We start from the raw sequence: 23,166 nt of genomic DNA, 5'->3' as shown, positions 1-23,166 counted from the left end.
TTAGACAACTTAAATGACTTCACAATTGGTTAGACCCTAAAGCGCTCCTGTAATGCACAACAGCCTCCTGAATTTAAGAGCAGAAATCTGTAATCTTTCAGTTGTGGACAAGTTTGTGCTAGGGGCACCAAATTTAAGCTTGATGGTGCAAGTTACTGTGCTGTGGTGAAATGTATTTTGGATCCAAAGCATATCAAATCTTGAGTGTGGGTCAATTGGTTAACCGCAGGTTTCCATCAAGCCATGGGCACATAGGAGAGGTTTGCTTTTAAGGCTTTCTGCCGGAAGGCTAAATGTGGTAATTCTATGTAAATGTAGATAAATAATAAAAGAAGAATGTTGAAGAACATTGTATCCTAATGGTATTTTTTTAATTCATGTTTTAAATAGTTATTTTTGCTTCTTATTTCAGTTCCTTGTTTTGTACCCTAAAAAGCTTGAAATAATTTATGCACTTTACATTATATTACTCTTACTATTGAAATATATAACTTATTTTAAAGAGTTATTATTTTTAATTTGTATCAACACTTTTCATTTTTTAAGTTTCACATTTAATTATTCAGCCCCTGTGAATGAATGGGGACCGGTCCAGGGTGCACACTTGACAAAGCTGATGTGGATAAGCATTTACTGGATGGATCCACATTTAATTCCCAATCTTCTCTCAAAACCTAAATATTGTTGCATGACTAAGCATGAATATATTTTATCATCATATGAGACTCGGTAAAAGAAAAGAAGGACATGCATTCACCAAATAAATGAAGCTTCTTTGAGATGAGCCATTATGTTGTGGCAGTGGTACTCACTAAAAAAAGCACATTGTTAAACAATTTGAGACCATTTTTCTTTAGTTTATTAATATTATGTCATATGGCTAGTTTGGTGGAAACCAGCGTCAAAACAATTTGGGGACTTCATTGAGAACCACTGCAAGCTTAATATATAATACTGTAGTACTACTTACTATTAAATTTACAGGAAGATTTAAATAATGTTTACATACAGTAGAATACGTACATAAAATTCATTTGCATACATACAATTCAATTCCTTTCAATTGGTAATATGTGAATTACAGTATTTATTAATTACTAGACACAACGTACACCTCAGTGAACTTCAGACCCAGCCAGACACTCAGACAAAAGCTGGTTCATCCCAAAGACAAAACTCCTAAACACACACTTAACAACGTAGTGTATGCTGTACAGTGTAGAGAGGAATGCTCAGACCTCTACATTGGAGTGACCAAACAGCCACTTCATAAAAGCAGGATGCCAATGGCAGTGTTCACATTTTGGACAGAGAAGACAGATGGTGAAAGAAACTATCTATGTCCACTGTGAATGACCATCTTTGAACAGAGGGGGTGGCTTATGACACGTCTGTCTATAATCCAGTTTTGAGATCCCTTCCCAGACGCCTTAATGCCCACTCACATCCTGGGCCATTTGACCTGAGTAAATCACATGATAGGGTGGGGCTAGGTTTCACAATGGGTTCACCCGAAACCTTGGCTGATTGTGACCCACACCTGTGTGATTAGGTAGAGGATCAATAGGGGGTCCATGACCCTCTTGGGGACACTCCCATAAGGTTCAAATCTCCACCACTTGCTCTTAGAACTGAAGAAGCTTCTCGGATGAGAGGTGAAACGAAACGTCTTCAAGGAAACTTAAAGAAGTCTAGACCATTTTCTTTCCAAGCTCCTTAAACTACAATGACTTGGATGACTGACAACCTTCACAGACATCCTGGACACAAACTGAAACTAATTGTGGCAGTATGGATACATTCAAACAATTTAAACAAAATGTATATTTTTTTAAGAATCATGATAATTTATTATATTTAATTTTGCTGAGCACATTAGCCTTTTATCTGGGCAGGACAGTAGAGGAAACAGAAAAATATGAAGAAAGAAAAGGGACAAAACGGCATGGAGTAGACTCAAACCTGGGCACCTGCAACATTTGCCATATGGATCACATCTTTAACCCAATGACATGAACTGGCACCTCTTGCTTTTCTCTTTTAAGAGCAACACACATAAACATTAGCACTGCATTTCTCAGTAAGGATTATCTAGCAGAGAATATTCATTATCAATAAGGACACACTTTTCATCTTGCTTTCTATTTCACTTTATCTACACCTACAGAGATGGAATTATGACCATGGCTTAGTATAGTGGTTTGGATACAACATAAAAAAGAAATAAAAAAAGAGAATAAGTACTAAAGACGACAAAGAAGAAATCCTTAAATAATGTACAATGCGTAATTAGTTTTGTAACTTTAATTAAAGTGATTCTCATTGCTTTTTTGCAGTCCACATGTTGAAACTGAGCAAGTTGAGCCTGAAACTATATATAAACCACTCTTTTATGATGTGTGGCTATAGGTAAAGTAATACACTGTAAGCTGTGGTGATTTAAATAAGCTTTATTAAAGACCCAATTAGCTTCTTAAATAAATCCATATATGTCCACTTGCAACCTTGTATCAGTTTCTACCCGTTTCTATCAGCTACTTCCTACCAGTAACTTTAATTACAGCTGAATTTGTATTCATGGCGCAATAACATGCATGTGTAAAATTATAGAAACTAAAAGGTGACTGAAACAATTAAACCTCAGAGCAATTAAAATGTAGCTCGTTTGAACTTTAATGTGATAATTGAAAACGTCCTCACTCCCGGCAAAAATTGTGCCCGCATATGCACGGTGAAAATTAATTTCCGTAGCCCCTGATTCTAGAATAGACACAACTGCCTAAAATACCTCCATGACCTACCACACTGATGGTCATATATCACCACTGACTGTTTAATTATAAAGAAGACATCTCACCCATGTAGGGTGCACTGTATCTCCATGCATATCTATCAGGCCAGCAATAAGAAGAGTAGTTCTTTACTCATACTGTGTGAGCTCAAGAATATTAAATGACCTCAGGCTCAATTATAAGAAATGAGCCAGACTGAGTTTAAAAATTAAATGTTTCCTGGCCATTTTGGTTTTTAGTCAAATTTTAGTTTATGGACTGTTTTTTTATCCTAATATCAAGAAAAAAACAACACAATTTTCAATTTTGTGTTCTGCTGTAGACACCCAGATCCCATATAATTGATGATTATGTTATGTAATATGGCATATGAAAGGCTTTCAGCTGCCAGCTTTTATTGCATCTCATTTTGGTAAAATACTACCTGTCCTCCCAGTGAACTTAAACATGTCATTTCTTTGGAAAAAAAAAAAGCTCTACAGTGCTACACACTGTATGACTGACTGCTATTTCTTCTGAACAACGTATTCCAATTTCTGCTGCCTTATATCATTTTCAGTGCTCATTGCTGAGAAATGCAATTATATCTCACCTGAAATTATTTTTCACAGCACAAAAAACTCTCTGTTGCATCATGCATTGGGCATCATTTTTCCTTTTCCAATCTGCCTCAGCTGTAGGATGGTGTTTTTATTTAAGGGTTGGTTCACTACATCTTAGAGCCTGATCAAAACAAGGGAGCTGCTGCTTTCTACAAGCAAACCGTGTAGTGCTACCGGTTAATAATTTAAGGAATGGCATTTTTTTCCTTTTTTATTTCTACAGGGCCCAGAATAATTTAAATTCGATCAATCATTTTTGCCCTTATTTAAATCCGTCAGTCTGTCAGTCAGTCATGTGTGTGAAGAGCTTGCTTTCACGGTCATGGGCCACCCTTCCTCTTGCCCTATGGTAGCTGGGATAGGTAACTGGAAGTAATATCAGTCTATCGATGAATTACTACTCTAGATGGAAGCCTTGGCAATAACCTGCCAAGATACATACCACACTCAACCTGGAATAAAAATTGCCTACAATATGTTATAGTCAGCATGATTATTACTAAAAACATGAGAGAACTTAATCACTACATTTCAGTCTGTGTTGAAAGGAATATCTGTTTCTGTCTGCTCCTGTCATATGATGGAGAGAGACTTTGTTGGAGAGGGACAGTGAAAAGCAGAGTGAGTTGGAAAACGATTGCTTGAGTGAGTGAGAAACTGACAGCTCAATGCCAGAAGAATAGAGTACTCACACTTCAGTCTGGCCCAGAACTGACAGCATCAGACATAATGATGTTCACTCAAAGGAGGAGACACCTTAGGGTCATAAGGCCAAACTGGCATACCTTGGCTGTATCCCAATTCTGGGTCTGCAGCCTTAAAGGCCGCATTTTAAGGCCGATTACGTCACAGCGACGCGACGAAGGCTGTCCCAATTCGTAGGCTGCCTGAAATGCGGCCTTCAAATGCGTCCTTCATTTCCCTGAATTTTAAGGATGTGGCGGTGTAGACTTCGTGGCCCAACATATCCCAGAATGCATAGCGCGGCGGTGGGTGTGGATAATTTTGCCGAAAAAAAAAACGGCGGATGAGGGGCGCCCGAAGAGTAAACTTTAAGTAAGTACTGAATATTATGTCACTTATTTATGTGCAAATGTTTAATAACGAAGAACATTAGAACATTACTGTTGGCCACATGTCGGCAAAGTTATGTGACATTAGTCACGTTTGTACTAACTTGGTTTTAAAGCCTTTACTTTAAAATATACGCCGTTCAATAGCTGAGCTTAATCTTACAGAGAATGATCAAAGCTTATGTAGAAACAAACAAACAAATGAACAAAAGATTTTCTCCTTCATTTCTATCAAACAATGCTGTATGAAACGTTTCCAGCTGTTAGTTTCATGGTTGCTAGGCAACCTGGGCAGCGCGACGGAGGCTAGACTGACCCATTTCACAAGCTTCGCACTTCCGGCCTCAGCGGTCTTTGAGTACGCGGCCCTTGTGGACCGTTAAGGCTGCGTACTTTAAGGCTGCAGACCCTGAATTGGGATACAGCCGTTGTGTCCTAGTCTTACCGCCTTACTGTGCTTCCATTCACTTTTTTAAATTATTGGGATCCCAACATAATGAGACTGTCACTACCTGCTTAGCACTAGAACTGATTGCGATGACCTCCAGCTAAATATAGAATGAAGTCCAAGCAACTGTTGACATATAAACATGCTCAGCCAGTCCATTGATTGTTCTTAATCAATTAGGCAGTTATCATTGTCACTGCCATTGCCATCTCAGTTATAGACCACATTTTATATTAATTTTTTTAACAACAAAACAGCTTAACAGTTAGGTTAAAAAAATCATTGGACAATGACTTTTTAAAAATGAATTACATTTTTAATGACTCTGTATGCCACCGCAGTGGAGTTTTCAGCAGACAATCAACATGTTATTGAAGTGCAGATTTTCACTTTTTCTTTTTTTTGTTTGTTAATTTTTATTTTGATCATGTAAATAATATAAAGAAGTTCATTTAGCAAAGAAAAGAAAAATGCTATATAAAAGAAAGCAAATACATTTCAATATTGCTTCATCTGTTCTGATTCAGTTATATATCGAAAATGGGTGGGAAGGATGTAAAAAAACAAAACAAAACAAAAAAAGCATTTTATTAACTGTTATACCAATTATACCAATTTTTGTGCACAGCCCCTTATGTTTTAAAGATTAAATTGGAGGAGATGAAATCAATATTGAAATGTGGTAAAAGAAAATATGGAAAAGAAAAATGCACACATCTGAAGCATAGCACATCATCTGTTCAGTATTGTGGCAGCATGTTCATATACAGCTGCTAATGGAACAGGTCATTCGTGTTTATTGATGACTGCTGATAGAAGTAGGAGGATGGATTCTGAAGTGTATAAGGCGATATACTCTGCTGAGATTAAGCCTAATGCCAAATCATTGCAAATACTTTTCATAGCAGAGAAATGGGATATTCTCTAACAGCCAAATCAGTCACTTGAATGCAACCTTGTAGGACATGTTTTTTCAATTACAGCTGAAGGCTAGGAGACCCTGCAAGACCCTCTAAAAGTGCTGTCAGTAAAGGCCGAGCAAAGCATCTCAAAGGAGGAAACACAGTATTTGGTGATGCCCAGAGGTTCTCTACTTCAGCTAGTCATTAACTGCAAAGGATTTTCAAGTATTAAAAACAATACTGATATTTAAAATTATATCAGATCAATATGAATATCAAATGGGCCTGGCCAATGTATAAAAATGTCTCCAGTTCATGAACAGTTAATGAAATACTCTTGTCAAATCCTTGGAAATAAAGCTGAAAGTCTGAACTTTAATCACATTTTGAATGTTTGATTTAAAATGGCCTGGCCTGCATTAAAATTAACATTGGGGGCCGATAGAGGCAAAATTACATAAAAACGTGCCAGTGTGCAAAAACCTACATACCTAAATATAAATGTGCACAGAAGAAGGTTGTAAAGTTGGATTGGTAATTTATATTCTCACTGGGAGTTAATTTATATGGGCCTTTAAACTGTGGAAGTACCTAACAATCCTCCTCTGCCATTCCATTATGAACACCACAATTATGTGGTTTTAGCTTACACTAGCAATTTGGCTAAGACATCTAATCCAAAGTTACTTGGGAAATAACCCCACATCATGCCAGGACGCTGATAAATGGTAAACAAAATGGACGGACATCTAGTTTCTGATTTTTTTTCCTCGTACAACAGCAAAAAAGGTAGATAGATGGTGACTGAGTTGTCAGTGTTAGATTAGCTTGCGACATTGCCTTCCTGCTACACAGAAGTTACAGTTTCACGATGGAAATGATTTCTAATTTGACAAAAATATATACAAAAAAAATGGCAAAATCAAAATGAAGGTCATTACACAGATAACTGCTTGCGGTGTCAGTTATGCAATGAAAAATGTAATGTTCACTTTCAGTTTACGTTCAATGGACGTAATGCTGTTTTGATAGCCTTCTGCACACCCTTTCAGTTAAAGTGTCCCTAAAAGTGTTCTGAGGGAGAGTGAGAAGGAGATGAAGCTGAAGAGAGCCACGAGAGTAACACAGAGGTGTGCACACAGCGAGAATGTGGCGCACAGAGCAGAGAGGGGAGAAAGGAGGGAGAGTGGTGGGGTGTGCAAGGAGAGGCAAAGCAGAAAAAAGCCAATACAGAAGAGATGCGAAGTATGAGACCTGAAGCCTGAAAAATGGGAAATGTGTGGAGAATGTGAATTAGTAAAGTGAAGAGAACAGAGTCTAGAGTGGACAAAAAATAAATAAAATAAATAAGCAGTAAGAAGCCGTAAGCTGGAAGTGATAAAAACACTCAAAAGTACTGCCTTCTGTAACTTTTAATACATTTTTTATTATTATAATAACTGCATTATCCTTATTTTTTTTATTTTTTACCCACTTTTTAAAATGCCCGCATAAAGCACAGAATGTGGTGAAGAGTTTGTTCTTAACTTAAGGAAAAACATATTTTGGTACAGCAGAAAAGAATGGTGTAGAAATCAAAATTAGTGGAGGTGGTTGTAATGTGCATTTTGGTGTAGGTAGAAACTAACACTACTAACATAAAAAAAAAATATATATATATGGATTTATATAGTATAAACCTTTAGTTACAAGTATCTAGATAAAGCTTGGTAGAAATGAAATGCATACAGGGAGTGCAGAATTATTAGGCAAATGAGTATTTTGTCCACATCATCCTCTTCATGCATGTTGTCTTACTCCAAGCTGTATAGGCTCGAAAGCCTACTACCAATTAAGCATATTAGGTGATGTGCATCTCTGTAATGAGAAGGGGTGTGGTCTAATGACATCAACACCCTATATCAGGTGTGCATAATTATTAGGCAACGTCCTTTCCTTTGGCAAAATGGGTCAAAAGAAGGACTTGACAGGCTTAGAAAAGTCAAAAATAGTGAGATATCTTGCAGAGGGATGCAGCAGTCTCAAAATTGCAAAGCTTCTGAAGCGTGATCATCGACCAATCAAGCGTTTCATTCAAAATAGTCAACAGGGTCGCAAGAAGCGTGTGGAAAAACCAAGGCGCCAAATAACTGCCCATGAACTGAGAAAAGTCAAGCGTGCAGCTGCCAAGATGCCACTTGCCACCAGTTTGGCCATATTTCAGAGCTGCAACATCACTGGAATGCCCAAAAGCACAAGGTGTGCAATACTCAGAGACATGGCCAAGGTAAGAAAGGCTGAAAGACGACCACCACTGAACAAGACACACAAGCTGAAACGTCAAGACTGGGCCAAGAAATATCTCAAGACTGGTTTTTCTAAGGTTTTATGGACTGATGAAATGAGAGTGAGTCTTGATGGGCCAGATGGATGGGCCCGTGGCTGGATTGGTAAAGGGCAGAGAGCTCCAGTCCGACTCAGACGCCAGCAAGGTGGAGGTGGAGTACTGGTTTGGGCTGGTATCATCAAAGATGAGCTTGTGGGGCCTTTTCGGGTTGAGGATGGAGTCAAGCTCAACTCCCAGTCCTACTGCCAGTTTCTGGAAGACACCTTCTTCAAGCAGTGGTACAGGAAGAAGTCTGCATCCTTCAAGAAAAACATGATTTTCATGCAGGACAATGCTCCATCACACGCGTCCAAGTACTCCACAGCGTGGCTGGCAAGAAAGGGTATAAAAGAAGAAAAACTAATGACATGGCCACCTTGTTCACCTGATCTGAACCCCATTGAGAACCTGTGGTCCATCATCAAACGTGAGATTTACAAGGAGGGAAAACAGTACACCTCTCTGAACAGTGTCTGGGAGGCTGTGGTTGCTGCTGCACGCAATGTTGATGGTGAACAGATCAAAACACTGACAGAATCCATGGATGGCAGGCTTTTGAGTGTCCTTGCAAAGAAAGGTGGCTATATTGGTCGCTGATTTGTTTTTGTTTTGTTTTTGAATGTCAGAAATGTATATTTGTGAATGTGGAGATGTTATATTGGTTTCACTGGTAAAAATAAATAATTGAAATGGGTATATATTTGTTTTTTGTTAAGTTGCCTAATAATTATGCACAGTAATAGTCACCTGCACACACAGATATCCCCCTAAAATAGCTAAAACTAAAAACAAACTAAAAACTACTTCCAAAAACATTCAGCTTTGATATTAATGAGTTTTTTGGGTTCATTGAGAACATGGTTGTTGTTCAATAATAAAATTATTCCTCAAAAATACAACTTGCCTAATAATTATGCACTCCCTGTATCTGTCCCTGATCAGTGCTGATTATTCTTTATTGAACTGAATGATCTTCAATAATAAAGAGGAGGAGACACTGCATGACTAGTAGTAGGTTGGTTAGTAAATTAGTGTATTATCAGCTACAGCAGTATAAGATACACCGGTTTTGTGGATTAAATTTTTGCTCATACTTTGGTCTGACAAAGAATAAAATGCAATGCAGCCTCTACAAAATGGAAAGATTTTGTAAAAACCTTTTTAAAATATGAACACCTATCTGTGTGTAGGCCTTAGAGCGCACCATGTGATTTCAAAATTGACATTTTATTTAAATGACCTTTTGTTATGTCACAGTAATAAAAGCACAATATTAAAAGAATGAAACAAATAAATAACAACAAAAGAAAAAAAAATAAAGGTCTGCACACCACAAACAGTCAACAATTCAAAAGCTGGACAAAACTTTGGAGGACCACAAAATATTTCTATTTCTGCATACAGACACTTGCCATGCTGGACATGCATTCAAAGCTACAACCACAGATATTTCACTTTTAGTGCTTAGAACTTACCATAACTGAGATGTGTAGCAGATGCATGTGTTCATGCAGCACGTGGGCCGGTTCCCGGGCAGTAGGTTGTGTGGTCTGAGCTAAAAGCTCAGACTCAGTCATGGACACATGGAAGTACAGTGTCCCATTTTCCAACCACTGCTGCTTCCAATGTACCTGAGAAATTTCTTCCCCAGTACCAGACATCTCTGAAAAGAACAAAGAGAGAGAGAAAAAAATGTTTTTTGCCTATTTTTTGTTTTTTATGAATAAGACAATGCACATGGACTGTCTGTGTGTACAGGACACGTTTTGCTAATGTTACTCTGTAAGGAAAACACATCCATTCAGTTGATCTGAAGAAACTAACAAATAACGGTAACATCATACGGGATTATGTGTGCATATATTTTGTGCATGGCCTTGTCTCTGCACGCACAAACAGTCACTTCCAACTAGAAATCTAACTTCTGAAGATTATAGATTTCTTAGGTTCTGTTACAGCTGCGCAGCTGATTTGGTGAGAGTTGCTGTCAAGCCATTTCTCTGCTTAGCTGCTTTGCAATCCTTATTATGACAACTTATTAAGCCATGGTATTAGTTAGAGATTTGTAGAAATTCAAAAAGACTAAGTGGAAGTCATCACAAATATTTCAGCCATTACAACCAATACATCGCTTCAATTACAGATAAAATTAGTCACAGATGGAAAAGGATTATCCATGCTCATGTCCATTTGTTTACACTATTTTTGCCCATTTTCTTTTTATTTTCCTGTCACCCAAAAACAACAGACTCAAAAGTCTGCCAAAACTTTCAATGGGCAGATAATGGGTTCATTAAGCTCAATTTTAAACATATATATCAGGAACAGTCGCAGAAACGCTGTCACTGCCCTTCTTCTTATCTGCGTTAATCATCCTACATTATATAAACCACCAGCTTCAGGCTAGTACTTACTTGAACTATCTAACAAAGGAAAGAATGAAAGGAAAGCTGGAAAAGTTTATAAGGAAAAGTGTGCAGGAAATGTACGAACAGAAAAAAATGACACACTCAGTTGAGTTTTATGGAGCAATGGAAAAAGGAGATGAAAAAGAGCAGGGAGATCACTGGTTTATCTTGATATGGATCATGGCACAAGAATCTAATGCTATCAAGTGGGAGTGGCTGCTCAGTAGAGCAGTACTGAGAAGCCTAAGGGAGCCTCCGATTACAAAGCTTGATACAGTATTTGTCATGTGGCTGGGTGACAAGGGCACAGACATCTACTGACATCTTCTATCGGTGGCAGGTAGCAAATGACAAATGGCTTTGGATACAGCTGGTTATTAACCTGCTGACTCTGGGTCAGAGGACACGGGCAGCAGGGGAGGGTTACATGAGCTGTGCTCAGCACTGAGACAGGCCTTTAGGTGCAGGGGGAGAATGCGCAGAACAGACACTGCATAAGAAAATGACACAGTTCATCATGGTAGAAATCATGTTGTTATATGCACAGTTATAGTTACTTAAAAATATAGTCGTGTAGACCACAATTAATAACTATTTTCCCTATTTTATCCTTTTTACTAACTGTCGGGGGGAAGGGGGAGGTGGACTGCACAGAGGCAATCATTACATTTCACAAGCACAAATAATAATATTTTTGGTTATGATGATGATGAATTATTTGACAGTTTATACATAAATCCAATAAAAAACTGCTTTAAGTTATAATGCACATCTTAAATGCAACTCTTCTCTGTGAAAGTGCACTTGAAACGTCCACACTCTTGCAAAAGACCTGGGAAATGCTGTATAATTTTGCTGACTACAGCTTATGATAAAATTTTGTAGGGTGTGACATTCTTAAATCCTACAACTGCTGGCTATTCATCTCTTAATGTTTAATCTGCAGGATGAAGGGAGAGTGCTTTACCATCTCTCGGTGTGAGAGGTCAAGTTTTGTCTGCTGGGCCACCAGTAACATACCTCCTGTGATGCTACTGTCTCCTGCCAAGCTCCAGTCAATATTACCTTTCTTACACATTTTGACTCTGATTTTACACAACAGTGACAATGAGTTTGATACAGATTAAAAGTGTTCCTGTGTGGAAAAGTAAAAGACACAGTTTACAGTCACATGCAGAATAGATGGGAAGTTTCTAAAACAGTAGATGCTGTGAGGTTGTTGTGTATCTCTGTATGATCATTATGCAGATGAGGAAAGACTATTTTAAGACAAAAGAATGGTGTGTGTGTGTCTGTGTGTGTGTGTGTGTGTCTGTCCTTGTCTTTTGTTTTATGAGGCTTGTCATTGGGCATGAAGCCAGACGTTAGTGGGACATAGGTGTATGGCCTCAAGGTCTACTTGTAATTCATTAGGAGGCACATTATTAATGTGTACACGTGCATGAGTGCGTGCACATGTACACACTGGTTAAGTGTGTACACGTAAGCAATACTGCCAAACTGTGTCCAAGGACAGCCCAAAGAAATTCCAGTATTGCCGATTTCATAGACTAGGAAAGAAATGTCTCCATGAATCACAAAGTAATTATGGCACATCTTGATTACTGGACCCTTAGAGTGTGAAAACCTCTTTTAAAAAGCTTGTGACTTTTTTATTGGCTATCTGTTCATAAAGTTTCAGTAGGAGATAAAATACATTATAGAAATTCTGTTATTCACATATGTCTGATTCTGCATGGATAAAACTGGCCATGAAACACTATGCAACAAAAGTGAAAATACTGATTTGGCCTCTTAACTTTTCATAAGTTTGCCTAACAGTTGGAGGAGAACTACTGAAAGCTTAGCTTAAAATCCTTGATAAAGTCTTCTTATTCTTTTCTAAATCCTCTCTGCAGGTACTTAATGTATAAATGAAATCTATTCAGCACTCATTGTCAGCAGAACTCTTATTACAAAACCTGGTGATCATAAGTGCTCACTGTGCGTCTTACTGTGTTTCTCTCTTTGCCTAATTTAATCTGCTTCTCCTCAAGGATCTTTCATCTTTTCCTCCTCAATTTGCAAGCCTAGACTAGAAGTGCTGAGTTCAATTTTGGACTTACTGTAGTTTCCACATTCTTTTAAATTTTGCCTTGAGCAAGAGTGATTTCCACTTAGGATAGTCTCTCAGAGTTATACTTTTGATGACACTGAGGTTTTCCACCAACACAGAGTAAGAACAGTAAGGCCTGGATGACAACACGATAGCTCTTCATTCTTCCTACACAAAATACTCAAAATAGTAATAATAATAATAATGATGATAATATTAACAAAGAAAAGATACAATAATTTGTAACTAGTAAGAATCTGTCTGGGTTTTGGTTTGGGGTTGGCGACGGAGGGTTGAGACACACAATACACTGCTTTTCTGTTACAGTAAAATACTGACAACTCAGCAACTTAAACATGGAAATACACTTGAAATGTTACGTTAAGACATGCAGGGATTTTTTTGTTTTGGTTTTTTTCCCTCCCCTTTTAATCTGTAGTGGTTCAGTACAGAACCTATTTGGGGTGTGGCTTAACCAATTAGCCAATTAGCGAAAACACCTTGTTAAATGTCAGTTGGTCAGCTCGTTTATTTGTGAAGGTGTGATTGGTCCACCTGGAATTTTTTCTCTTTCTGTTTTTTATTTAAACACAAACTGTTCGACATTTTGCAATGACCTCATTGAAGCCCAAAAGCCAAAATGCGTTGGTCACTTAATAAAGTTGTTCCCTATTACTTGAAGTGACGCTGGAGTCATCACGTCATCAGATCTTTGTCTTCTCCATGCACCTTGGAAGTAGGTGAAGTTGGGCCAGAAATATTTGTTGCTAGCAGCTGGAAATGGCATAGTTAGAATGCACTCAAACTCCTCTGTCATTTTTAAACCTGTAACTGTCTTTTTTTGCAAAATTTGCAGTGGGCTCATTTATGTCTCTAGTGGTTATTGGAGGAAAACACATGTAGATGGCTCAGAAATTGCCAAAACAGTGGATGAAGGTTAGTTCCAATTATTTACCACAGAGAGCAGTAGTCAGTGGTGTAAGCTCCAACCCCTCCATGTTCCCGAATTGGCTAAATGAAAGAAATAAAAAATAAAAATGGATAAATTGTGAAAAGACCTAAAATGGGTGAAACCAATTTAATCTGGCAACCATATTTGTTGTACAAATCTCCTTTACTATTATCCAAAAATGAAATACACATTGAAACATTTCACCGTGTACGCTGGCAGAGTATGCTGAACAGCAGTGCAAAGATCTGCAATGATGTCTTCCAGACATCAGCAGCAAAATCTAGGAACTGCTTGCTGACCATGAATGACACACGCACAAGAAAGATTTTAACATAGTGGTGGTTTGGGCATATTTTTCTCATTCAAAGCTTGAACTCATTTAAATACAATATCTCTAAAAATCTATGAGCCCACAGAGTCAAAATCTAATTCAGTGTCAATGGACCATCTCCAAAACGTATTACCTAAATACATCTTTAAATCAGTTTTCAGTGCTTTTATTTCCAGCTCAGGGAAGAGCAGCAATTTTGGAGATACTGACTTTGCTATCAGAAATTTTGCTTTAAATTGAAGATGCAGTGTCCTTTAAATTCAGACAGCCACACTGCTTACACCTTACAGTATGACTCCTTCTTCAATATCACAAGTACTAATAGAAGAACAACTAGGTTGTATGAGTCCCTACCTGAAGAAGTCTGACAGACGTGAGTTTAAAATAGATCTTGTATCTAATTACAAAGGCGCTGATTAACATATGCATGCCCATACATTCACACATTTTTCTGCTTGCCTACAAAACAACTACATGTTCCCAAAAGGTTAGCATTCATCATTATAAAGGTGATCATAGCTGTGCAGTGTCAGTGATTGTGCAAACCTGACAGCTCCTTGACAGTTCGTCAGCTCTGCAACAACTACATGTCATCAACATTTACTTTGATGAAAGCTGGCACCCTAAAGGCACTTTGCTGCCTGTCATTACATACGTGGCATAAAGTGTCACTCTATGGCTGATTGCACCCCACATCTCACTGCTTAGGCTGCCTATAGTATGGATGACAACACAATAGGCAGATGAAAATTAAATAATTCACATGAGAAAAGGATGGAATCACTGGCTTCAAATTTCTCTGCAGAAAATGAAAGCGAGGACAGAAAAGGAGAGGTGAGAGTGTGTGTAACGGAGAGGCAAACAGAGTGGGAAACAGAAAAAGGGGAGAAATATTTAACAGTCTGACACTCATCAGAGGTATTCAAGTATATTGCCATACCTTCTAGACATTCAAATTCTGCCACAAAACATTCCTGTCAGCTGTGACAATGGCACATTTGGTATGTTTTCATTTCAGCTTCACACAACTGTCGACTCTCAATAGAAAATGTTCAGAACAACCAGGCTTTAAAATTGTGTCTTTCACTAGCTGCTGCTGATGTGATAACCTTGTAAAATACCAATTACCATGTATAATAACCCTGAGTGCGGAGGACTATCTAGGCAAATCTAGGATGGGCTACAGTAGCAGGGTTCTCCTTCCAGTTTAATACCCACGCCACCCTAATGTCTCATTATGAGCACTAATGGAATAGCTGGAATTCACATAAAGATCAATTGAAATGAGCACAATTAAAAAAGCATAAGGGTTTTTTTTTCAGAAAATGTCAGTGTTGATTACACAGAGCTTCCACACACTTATGGTGATCACACTAGGTATAACAAAGTAATACGTTAGTGCGTTAACGATGATTTTTACATCGTTAAGTTCTGGACTTTCTATCGATCATTTAAATTGTGAAATAAGTGAAAACAAGTAAATGAGAAAGCAAGTACAGAAAAAGCTGTAAGTACAGTTCTACATTCAGCACATCAGACTGTTGCTGTACTTCCTCGCTCAATCTGCACTGTGGGATCCAATTCTGTTGACTCAACACCTGTTCCTCTGGATGACCTGGTTTTCACCTCACTTCCCCACATGCTCGCCACTGCAGAGGCCACTTTATACTCTTCAATGGCATTTCACAAAATGAAATGTTAAAAGACAAACATATCTACTAATAATATCACCAGTTTCTACATTATTACCTATTATCCCGGGAAGTTTTTAAAAAGGGTTTGAAGAGACTTCTGTGATGATTAAATGTGCTTAATGTAATGGTACTCTCTTAATGGCTCTATTATGTGAAACCATCTCTAAATTAATCATAACTTGGTGAGTTTGTTTAGTGACTATTAGAGTACATTCTAAATGCATATCATTACTGCGCTGCACACAGAATATAGCAAGGAAAACACCAATTACAGTTAATCTGTGCTGTAGGAAAACTATTACAGAACTTAAAACAATAACAACAATTTTGTCTCTGTATTTCTTTAAAAGTGCCTCTGAAAAATCTTGTGCTAACGAGAACTCCTAACAGTGTAGTACCACTAAAGCTTTATAGCTGATGTATAAACCCATGCTACCTCCCACTGCGTTCGATCACAGCAGCAGCTGGTGGACTGTGAACTGACCACCTCTTTCAGAAAACCAATTGCAATTTTTGAGCCATCACCAGTCAGGCTTCCAGCTTAAAAGAGAAGCTGACTTGTGATTTGAAAACAGGTAACCAAGGTTTGGTTAAAAATAGGACTGAATTGTAGTGAGTGACTTAAATTGAACAGATCGTTCATACATTTTCCCCCCACAGCAAAAATCATAGAAGTTAAGTGAAAGTAAAGTTAAGTTCACATAAAAGGGGTTTTCAACATAGCAGGTGTGCTTTAACTTTGTAATGCTCAGTACTTGTAAAATCAAGTTAGAACTCATTGTTATCTTACAATTTACACACTTTGTCACTCTGTCAAGAACTGGAGTAAGAAGTATCACAAAAAAATTAAAAAAAGAGCCACACAGCACAGAACAAGCCAGGCAGAAGTAGGAAGCACAAGATTTCAAAGGCTCTGGAAAGAAAAGTGGTGAGAGGTGTGTCTGAATACCCCAAGACAGTGAAGGACTTAGCCAAGCTGGGAATTGTTAAAGAAAAACAATACTAGAACCCTGCACATGAATGGACTGCAAGATTGGAGACCAAGAAAAGCAGAAGATACTCCTTCAAATCAAACTGATGGACAACCTTGAGAAAGATTACACATACTGGAAATGTGTCCTTTGGTCAGATGAGACAAAACTAGTTGGCCACATAGTGAGTTGTACCTTACCCACCGGGAAACTCAGTGGTGGGAGAATTATCCTGTGTAGATGTTTCAGTGGTATCTCGAACTGTGAATTTCATCAGAGTGGAAGAAATCACGAAAAAAGAAAGATATATCAATTTTTTGAAAGAAACCCTCAAACAGTTAGCAGCATAACTAAACAAAAGTTACTGCTGGTGAAGAACAGTCACCTCAAGACTGAAGTGACTGTTACTGACTGGCTTTAATTCTACTGAACATCTGTGGAGTGAACTGAAGACCGAGGTCCATGCCAGAAGATCCAGGAGGAGGAAAATCTGGAGGACTTTCAGAGATTTGCTGAAATAAGAACGAACTGGAATTGCTCAGGACACATGGGGGTTAATAATTCTGTCCTCATTTGTACAGTGCTGTGAAAAAGTATTATTGACCTGAAATTCATTGTCACATAATTACCAGTTAAAAATATAAACCTGAGACTACAGTCTCATGCACCCAGTGTTAGGTGTAAAGTGTTACAAAATAATGCATTACTGTAATCACATTTCATTTTTCCACAATGCAGTAATGTAACATGTTACTGTACTAATTTCAATATTTACAGTGCAGTTACAATTATGCAATCACTTGCACTACAAAGGTTCTTCAGTTACCTGCACACCGGACCGAAAGAAAGTGTCAAACAGACAATCACTTTTCTCCCTACGCACGTCCTGCTGCAGTCACCTGATTTTAGTTTGTGTGTGTGCAGGAGGATAATGGTGAAGCGGTGAAGCAATACAGCTTTTTCAAGAACAGAACTATGGACATAACTTTTAGTTTTATTGCACAAAAGGACAACAGCGCAATGATAAAGTGGAAACTGTATCCAGGAAACAATTGCAATATACTGCTAACACAACTTCTGCTCTTTGCAAGCATCTGCACAGACAGAATGCTAAAGAAAAGTTCATCTCTGGCTCTCTTCCAAAGTATGTTTTTTATCCTGTCTTCCTTCTCTCACCCCCATTCGTCACGGCAGATGGCCGGCCCTCCCTGAGCCTGGTTCTGCCGGAGGTTTAGTCCTGTTAAAAGGGAGTTTTTCCTTCCCACTGTCGCCAAAGTGCTTGCTCATAGGGGCTCATATGACTGCTGGGTTTTTCTCTGTATGTATTATTGTAGGGTCTACCTTACAATATAAAGCGCATTGAAGCGGCTGTTGTTGTCATTTGGTGCTGTATAATTAAAATTGAATTGAACTGAATAGCCAAGAACCCAGAGAGATGATAAAGCTGTGAATGCCAAGCAGCCAGATTAGTATCAGGTAAAAAACTGATGATAAGTCAGCCTTGAAGCCTCCATTTCTACCTGTTCATATTTCTGCCATAGAACTGCTGTAGCAATGGCTTTGAAGACTCTTTGCATTGTGTTGTCAGGTTTGTGTTCATACTTAGGCTAAAAACTAAAAGAAAGATCATATGTGTGTCCATATTAGCATAGAGATTTGTGTTGTTGTCTGGGACTGTAGCCTAAGGTTTATATGGTTAACTGGTAATTAGAGTATGTGACAGTGTTTTCAGATCATTTATTGGAGTAACAAGAAATTAATGTAAAGAGTAGCATAACGAATTACCCCAACACTGCACACACCAACACAAATCCACATCCTAATGATGATACACATACAATCTTTCTTTTAGTTCGCATGGTGTTGAAGGTTTTGTCATCTATGTGATGCAGTCTTGGAGCTCTGGGGAAGGTTCACCACTGCTCACAGTGTTCTGCAGCCTTCAGACCTTTGAACATTGGCCAGGTTCTATTTAACTTCTTTATTCAGCTGATCTAGCAGTAATCAGTTCTTGGTGTGGCTGACGAAACTGAACTCAGATTTAAAAGAAAACTATGTTAACCCAAGTTAATTCACAATTTAAAAAGATGGGGTAACTATTTTGTCCCACAGGGCCAGGTAAGTGGTGACATAACAAATTAAGTCACCATTTAAACAAGTTATTTTGTATTTAATTGGGTTATATTTGTCTTACACTAAAATTCATTTGATGATCTGAACCATTTAAGTGTGACAAAAATGCACAAAACCCCAAAACAAAACAAAAAACAAGTTAAATACCATGAAAAAAATTTTTTTTTAAAGATTTTGTATTATTTTTTAATTTTTTTTATATTTAACCAACTATAGATATTGTTTAACACTATCCAAAGACAAATGCAAAGCAAGAAAGGCACTATAAAACAAGATTTCTTTTACTGTTGAACTAACAGATCTCTAAGAACCTTTTTGTTAAGAGTTAAATTCAATAAACACATAGCTGTTTGTCACTGACCGCACTGTGTGGCTCAGCTGAAGCCTGGATTATCTCTCATTAGCATTGAATACACTATATTGTTTGTGTAACTATCATATCATGCCTGTGGGTGTGCAATTCCATGTACATGCCTCCAAGTACTGTGTATGTATCTATCTATCTATCTGCTCATGGCTTCATGACTTCACTAGAGCTCAAGTCATGATCATCTTCATTTTAAATATAAGTCAATATATTATTTTAATTTCTTTAAATGACATGTTTATTGGGTATTTAGGTGTAAATAGAAATGGACTTTTCTTCAGAACATTACCATCCCACTAAAAAGTACTTCAAGAGTAATGTGTGGCTCTATAAACACTTTGCTCATTGTGCTTTTTGGGATTTGCAAGGCAGAGTGCCAAAAAATGAGCAGGAGCCCTCCTATTCGTAATGTACTTAAAGTGACACATTAACAGGATAAACAGTCCCCTTATCTGCTGAGTGCATAGGCTTCTTCTAAAACACTACAATCCCATTAACAGGACCTATTCTGATTTCACATCTCTCCCATTCACTCCTACTATATGTAAAGCTTGTCCACTGATGGGAGTTGTCTGCCAGTGCCAATGTGGGAGGCTTCAATATAATAATACACACATCAGAATTTACTAATCCTTTGTTTTGGTCTCTTCAATTGAGACCTTGGTCAAGTTCAGTAGGTCACTCACAGTGAAGTCTGTTTCCAATTAAAGCTAAATAAAGGAAAAAAAATAATCTTAACACATACTGTTTAAGAAAGCTTAAATCCTCCTAATATGTAATGTGAAGGATAAAACCACTGCAGTTTTCTTGTTGCACGTTAGCAATTTCTGTTTATTTATTTATTTTTTTCAATTACTTATCTTTCCTTAGTATTCAAAGGTATACTTGTATACTAAGAAACTGGTCACAATTGAAATAGCTAAATATTTACTGATGGCATTGAATGTTTAGAAAGTGAAGTTGTGTGGGGGGGAAAGGAACAGAATGTAACAAAGATTTCACAGTTTGCAATCAAATCATATTTATCCCACAGATTAAGATATCATACAAGTAAAAGTAAGCTCATCCACGCAGTCTCCCCATATGGAAAAGATATATATAAATCTTATAAAGTTTGTATCTGTCTTGTGTGAAACTTGTATGAAAAGCATATAAGAGTGAAAACAGATATAAGATCCCTTGAAAAATTATATAATGAAACTTGTATGTTTTGGATACTTACTAAAACAATGTATGAAAGTAATGAGAAAGTGGCCACTTTCATGAGTAAATCATGTAAGCCTTATATGATTTACTCATGAAAGTGGCCACTTTCATGAGTAATCACATATAAGTTTTTACTATTTCTTTTCCATATGGGTCTCATTAAATTGGAATTATTAAAGTAAATCAACAATACACTGATAAAGTGTATATCTTTGATTATACTGACTAAGTTATTGCTCTAAACAGAAAATAATATGACAAATATAAAATAAAATAAAAAGTGCAACTGTTATTTCACTTCCTCTTTCAGGTAGAATTAATGTAGCATGGAGGTCTGGGAGAGTGCCTGTGGAGCAGCAGAGTGGGGTGATAGTTCCCATTTTCAAAAGAGGGACATGAGGGTGTGCTCCAGTTTCAGGAGTATTACGCTGCTCAGTCTCCCCTGGAAAATGTATTCATTTCAGGGTGTGGGGAAGGAGGCTCCAGCTGATTGCATTGCTCCTACTGAATCCAAGGTTTGACAAAGTCTTTCCTGGCTGTGGAACAGCGGACCAAATTATTAAATTATCTTTGTAAAACTTCTCAAGGTATCAAGGGAGTCTGCAAGATAAGTGGTTCCAGGTCCATTGCCATGGGCCATAATGTCCTTGTATAATAAAGTGGGAGTTGTGTCTGCATCCTTGTAACTAACCATAGGTGATTTGGGCATCTGTTGCCTCAAATCATCTCACTTTGGAGGGTTTTGAAGCAACTAGGAGAAGACCGAGGGTCAGGCCATATATTTCATAAGGCTTGGGCAGGGAAACGTCTCTTGATCCCCCATAAAAATCTCCAAAGACTAAGAAAGATCTTTGCATTCTGCCATCATGACTTGTGTATGTGCTTCCAAAGGAAGCACTACTCACAACAAAAAACTGCTGATGGCCAGTGTGAAATGCCATTTTTGCATTGCAGACTTGTTTTTTACATTACTTATCCATGTCATCATGTGCCACATTTGCATGGCACTGGCCTAGCTGTTAGTTTGACAACTCAAGACTTTCATAGTAAGGCAAATGTCCACACAACATAGAAAATTCTTAGTGATAGCATGTTTGCAGCGTGCAAACATGTACAGTAACAGTAATGTTACCATTAGCTTTGAATGTAGGCCCAAAGGTCAGTGCTCTGTCAAACGTGCAATGCTGAGGAACACCACTCCAAATTAAATGAATAAATTAATAATTGCAAAGTCTCCTTCAAAGAGCTGAACTCGGGAGTTTGTAGCACGAAAACCACACAGAAACCCACAACTCCTAAAATATGGGTAATACTATGCAGCCCTTTGCATTCATTGGCTCATCTAACTACTCAGAGCACTTACTTTGTGCTTTAATGGGGGGGGGGGGGGGGGGGCTCTAAATGTGTACATCTGTATAAAATGGGCTATGTAATAGTCTGATTTTAAAAGGTAAAACATCTTAATAAAAATGATCTTATTTGGTGATTTTTTTCTGTCTTTTTACCGTGAGGGACATGCTTAAGTGCTGGTATAAAAGCCAGAAGAAATGCTGTTTTGCCAAGAGTAACCTTGTAAAAATGTAATGGGATTTCTTCAATGCACCCAAAAAAGGTCAGGGATGATTTATAGGGGAAGTTCAACTTGAAATCTCATCTCATTATGTAGGAAAAGAAAAGGCTAAATAACCAAGTATATACCAGACTCTGAATATGATTGTATATGTATTCTCATCTTCTTATAGATAGAATAGAATAGAATAGAATAGCCTTTATTGTCATTGTGCAGAGTACAACGAAATTGGAGTGCCACTCCCTTGGTGCAGGTTTCAATAATAAATATAATTGTAAAATATAAAAAGTACAAAAAACAATAGTTTGTACAATATATACAGGATAGCAGCATAATATAATGACAGTGATGGTATGGAATAGGTTCAATTGTTTTTGTGCTTATTTACTACGGTGGTACTGTAGCTCTGGGAAAGAAGCTATCCCTGAATCTGTTTGTCCTGGTTTTATGTGACCTGTACCGTCGGCCTGACGGTAATAGTTCAAACAGTTGGTTGCTGGGGTGAGAGTGGTCCTTGATGATATTGCCAGCTCTGCTGAGGTACCGAGAGTTTGCAGTGACCTCCAGGCTGGGCAGAGAGCAGCCAGTGATCTTCTGGGCTGTGTTGATGACCCTCTGCAGTACTTTCCTGTCCGCAGCTGAGCACCCTGCATACCATGTTGTTATGCCGTACGTTAGGATGCTCTCTATGGTGGCTCTGTAAAATGTCACCAGCAGCCTCTCCTCCAGGTTGTTCCTCCTGAGCACTCTCAGAAAGTGGAGACGCTACTGGGCCTTTTTAACCACCGCCATAGTATTTGCAGTCCAGGAGAGGTCATCAGAGATCTGCACGCCCAGAAACCTCATGGAGTGTACCCTCTCCACACAGTTCCCGTGAATGTAAAGTGGGGCCGGGTCTGCTCTGCCCTTCCTGAAGTCCAAGATAAGTTCTTTAGTTTTCGTGGTGTTCAGTTGTAGGTTGTTAACTGAACATCACTCAGTCAGTCTGTTGACCTCATCTCTGTAGTCCGCTCATCCCCCCTTGAGATGAGTCCAACCACTGTGGTGTCATCCGCGAACTTTATGATGGTGTTTGAGAGATGGGTAGGGGAGCAGTCGATGTGTAGAGCGTAAACAGGAGGGGACTCAAAACACATCCTTGTGGAGACCCGGTGCTGAGTGTGATGGTGCTGGACCGGTGGGGTCGAGTCTGACAGACTGTGGTCTATTTGTCAGGAAGTCCTTGATCCAGAGGCAGATGGGGGTGGAGAGTCCCAG

The 23,166-nt window shown here is 38.2% G+C and overlaps 1 protein-coding gene across 2 annotated transcripts in view; it reads right to left on the bottom strand.

Moving 5' to 3' along the window:
* Positions 1 to 23,166, bottom strand: part of astn2 (astrotactin 2) — a 299,114-nt gene that overhangs the window by 236,883 nt on the left and 39,065 nt on the right. For both annotated transcript variants that reach the window (XM_080304251.1, XM_026173680.2), the window contains exon 2: positions 9,658 to 9,845. In XM_080304251.1, coding sequence (XP_080160377.1) covers positions 9,658 to 9,845 — 188 coding nt within the window. The remainder of the gene's footprint in view (positions 1 to 9,657; positions 9,846 to 23,166) is intronic.

The sequence above is a fragment of the Astatotilapia calliptera genome, chromosome 7 (genome assembly GCF_964374335.1).
Source record: "Astatotilapia calliptera chromosome 7, fAstCal68.1, whole genome shotgun sequence".
NCBI lineage: Eukaryota > Metazoa > Chordata > Actinopteri > Cichliformes > Cichlidae > Astatotilapia > Astatotilapia calliptera.
The sequence above is the reverse complement of the archived record's forward strand: the minus strand, read 5'-3'. Positions and strand labels throughout refer to the sequence as shown.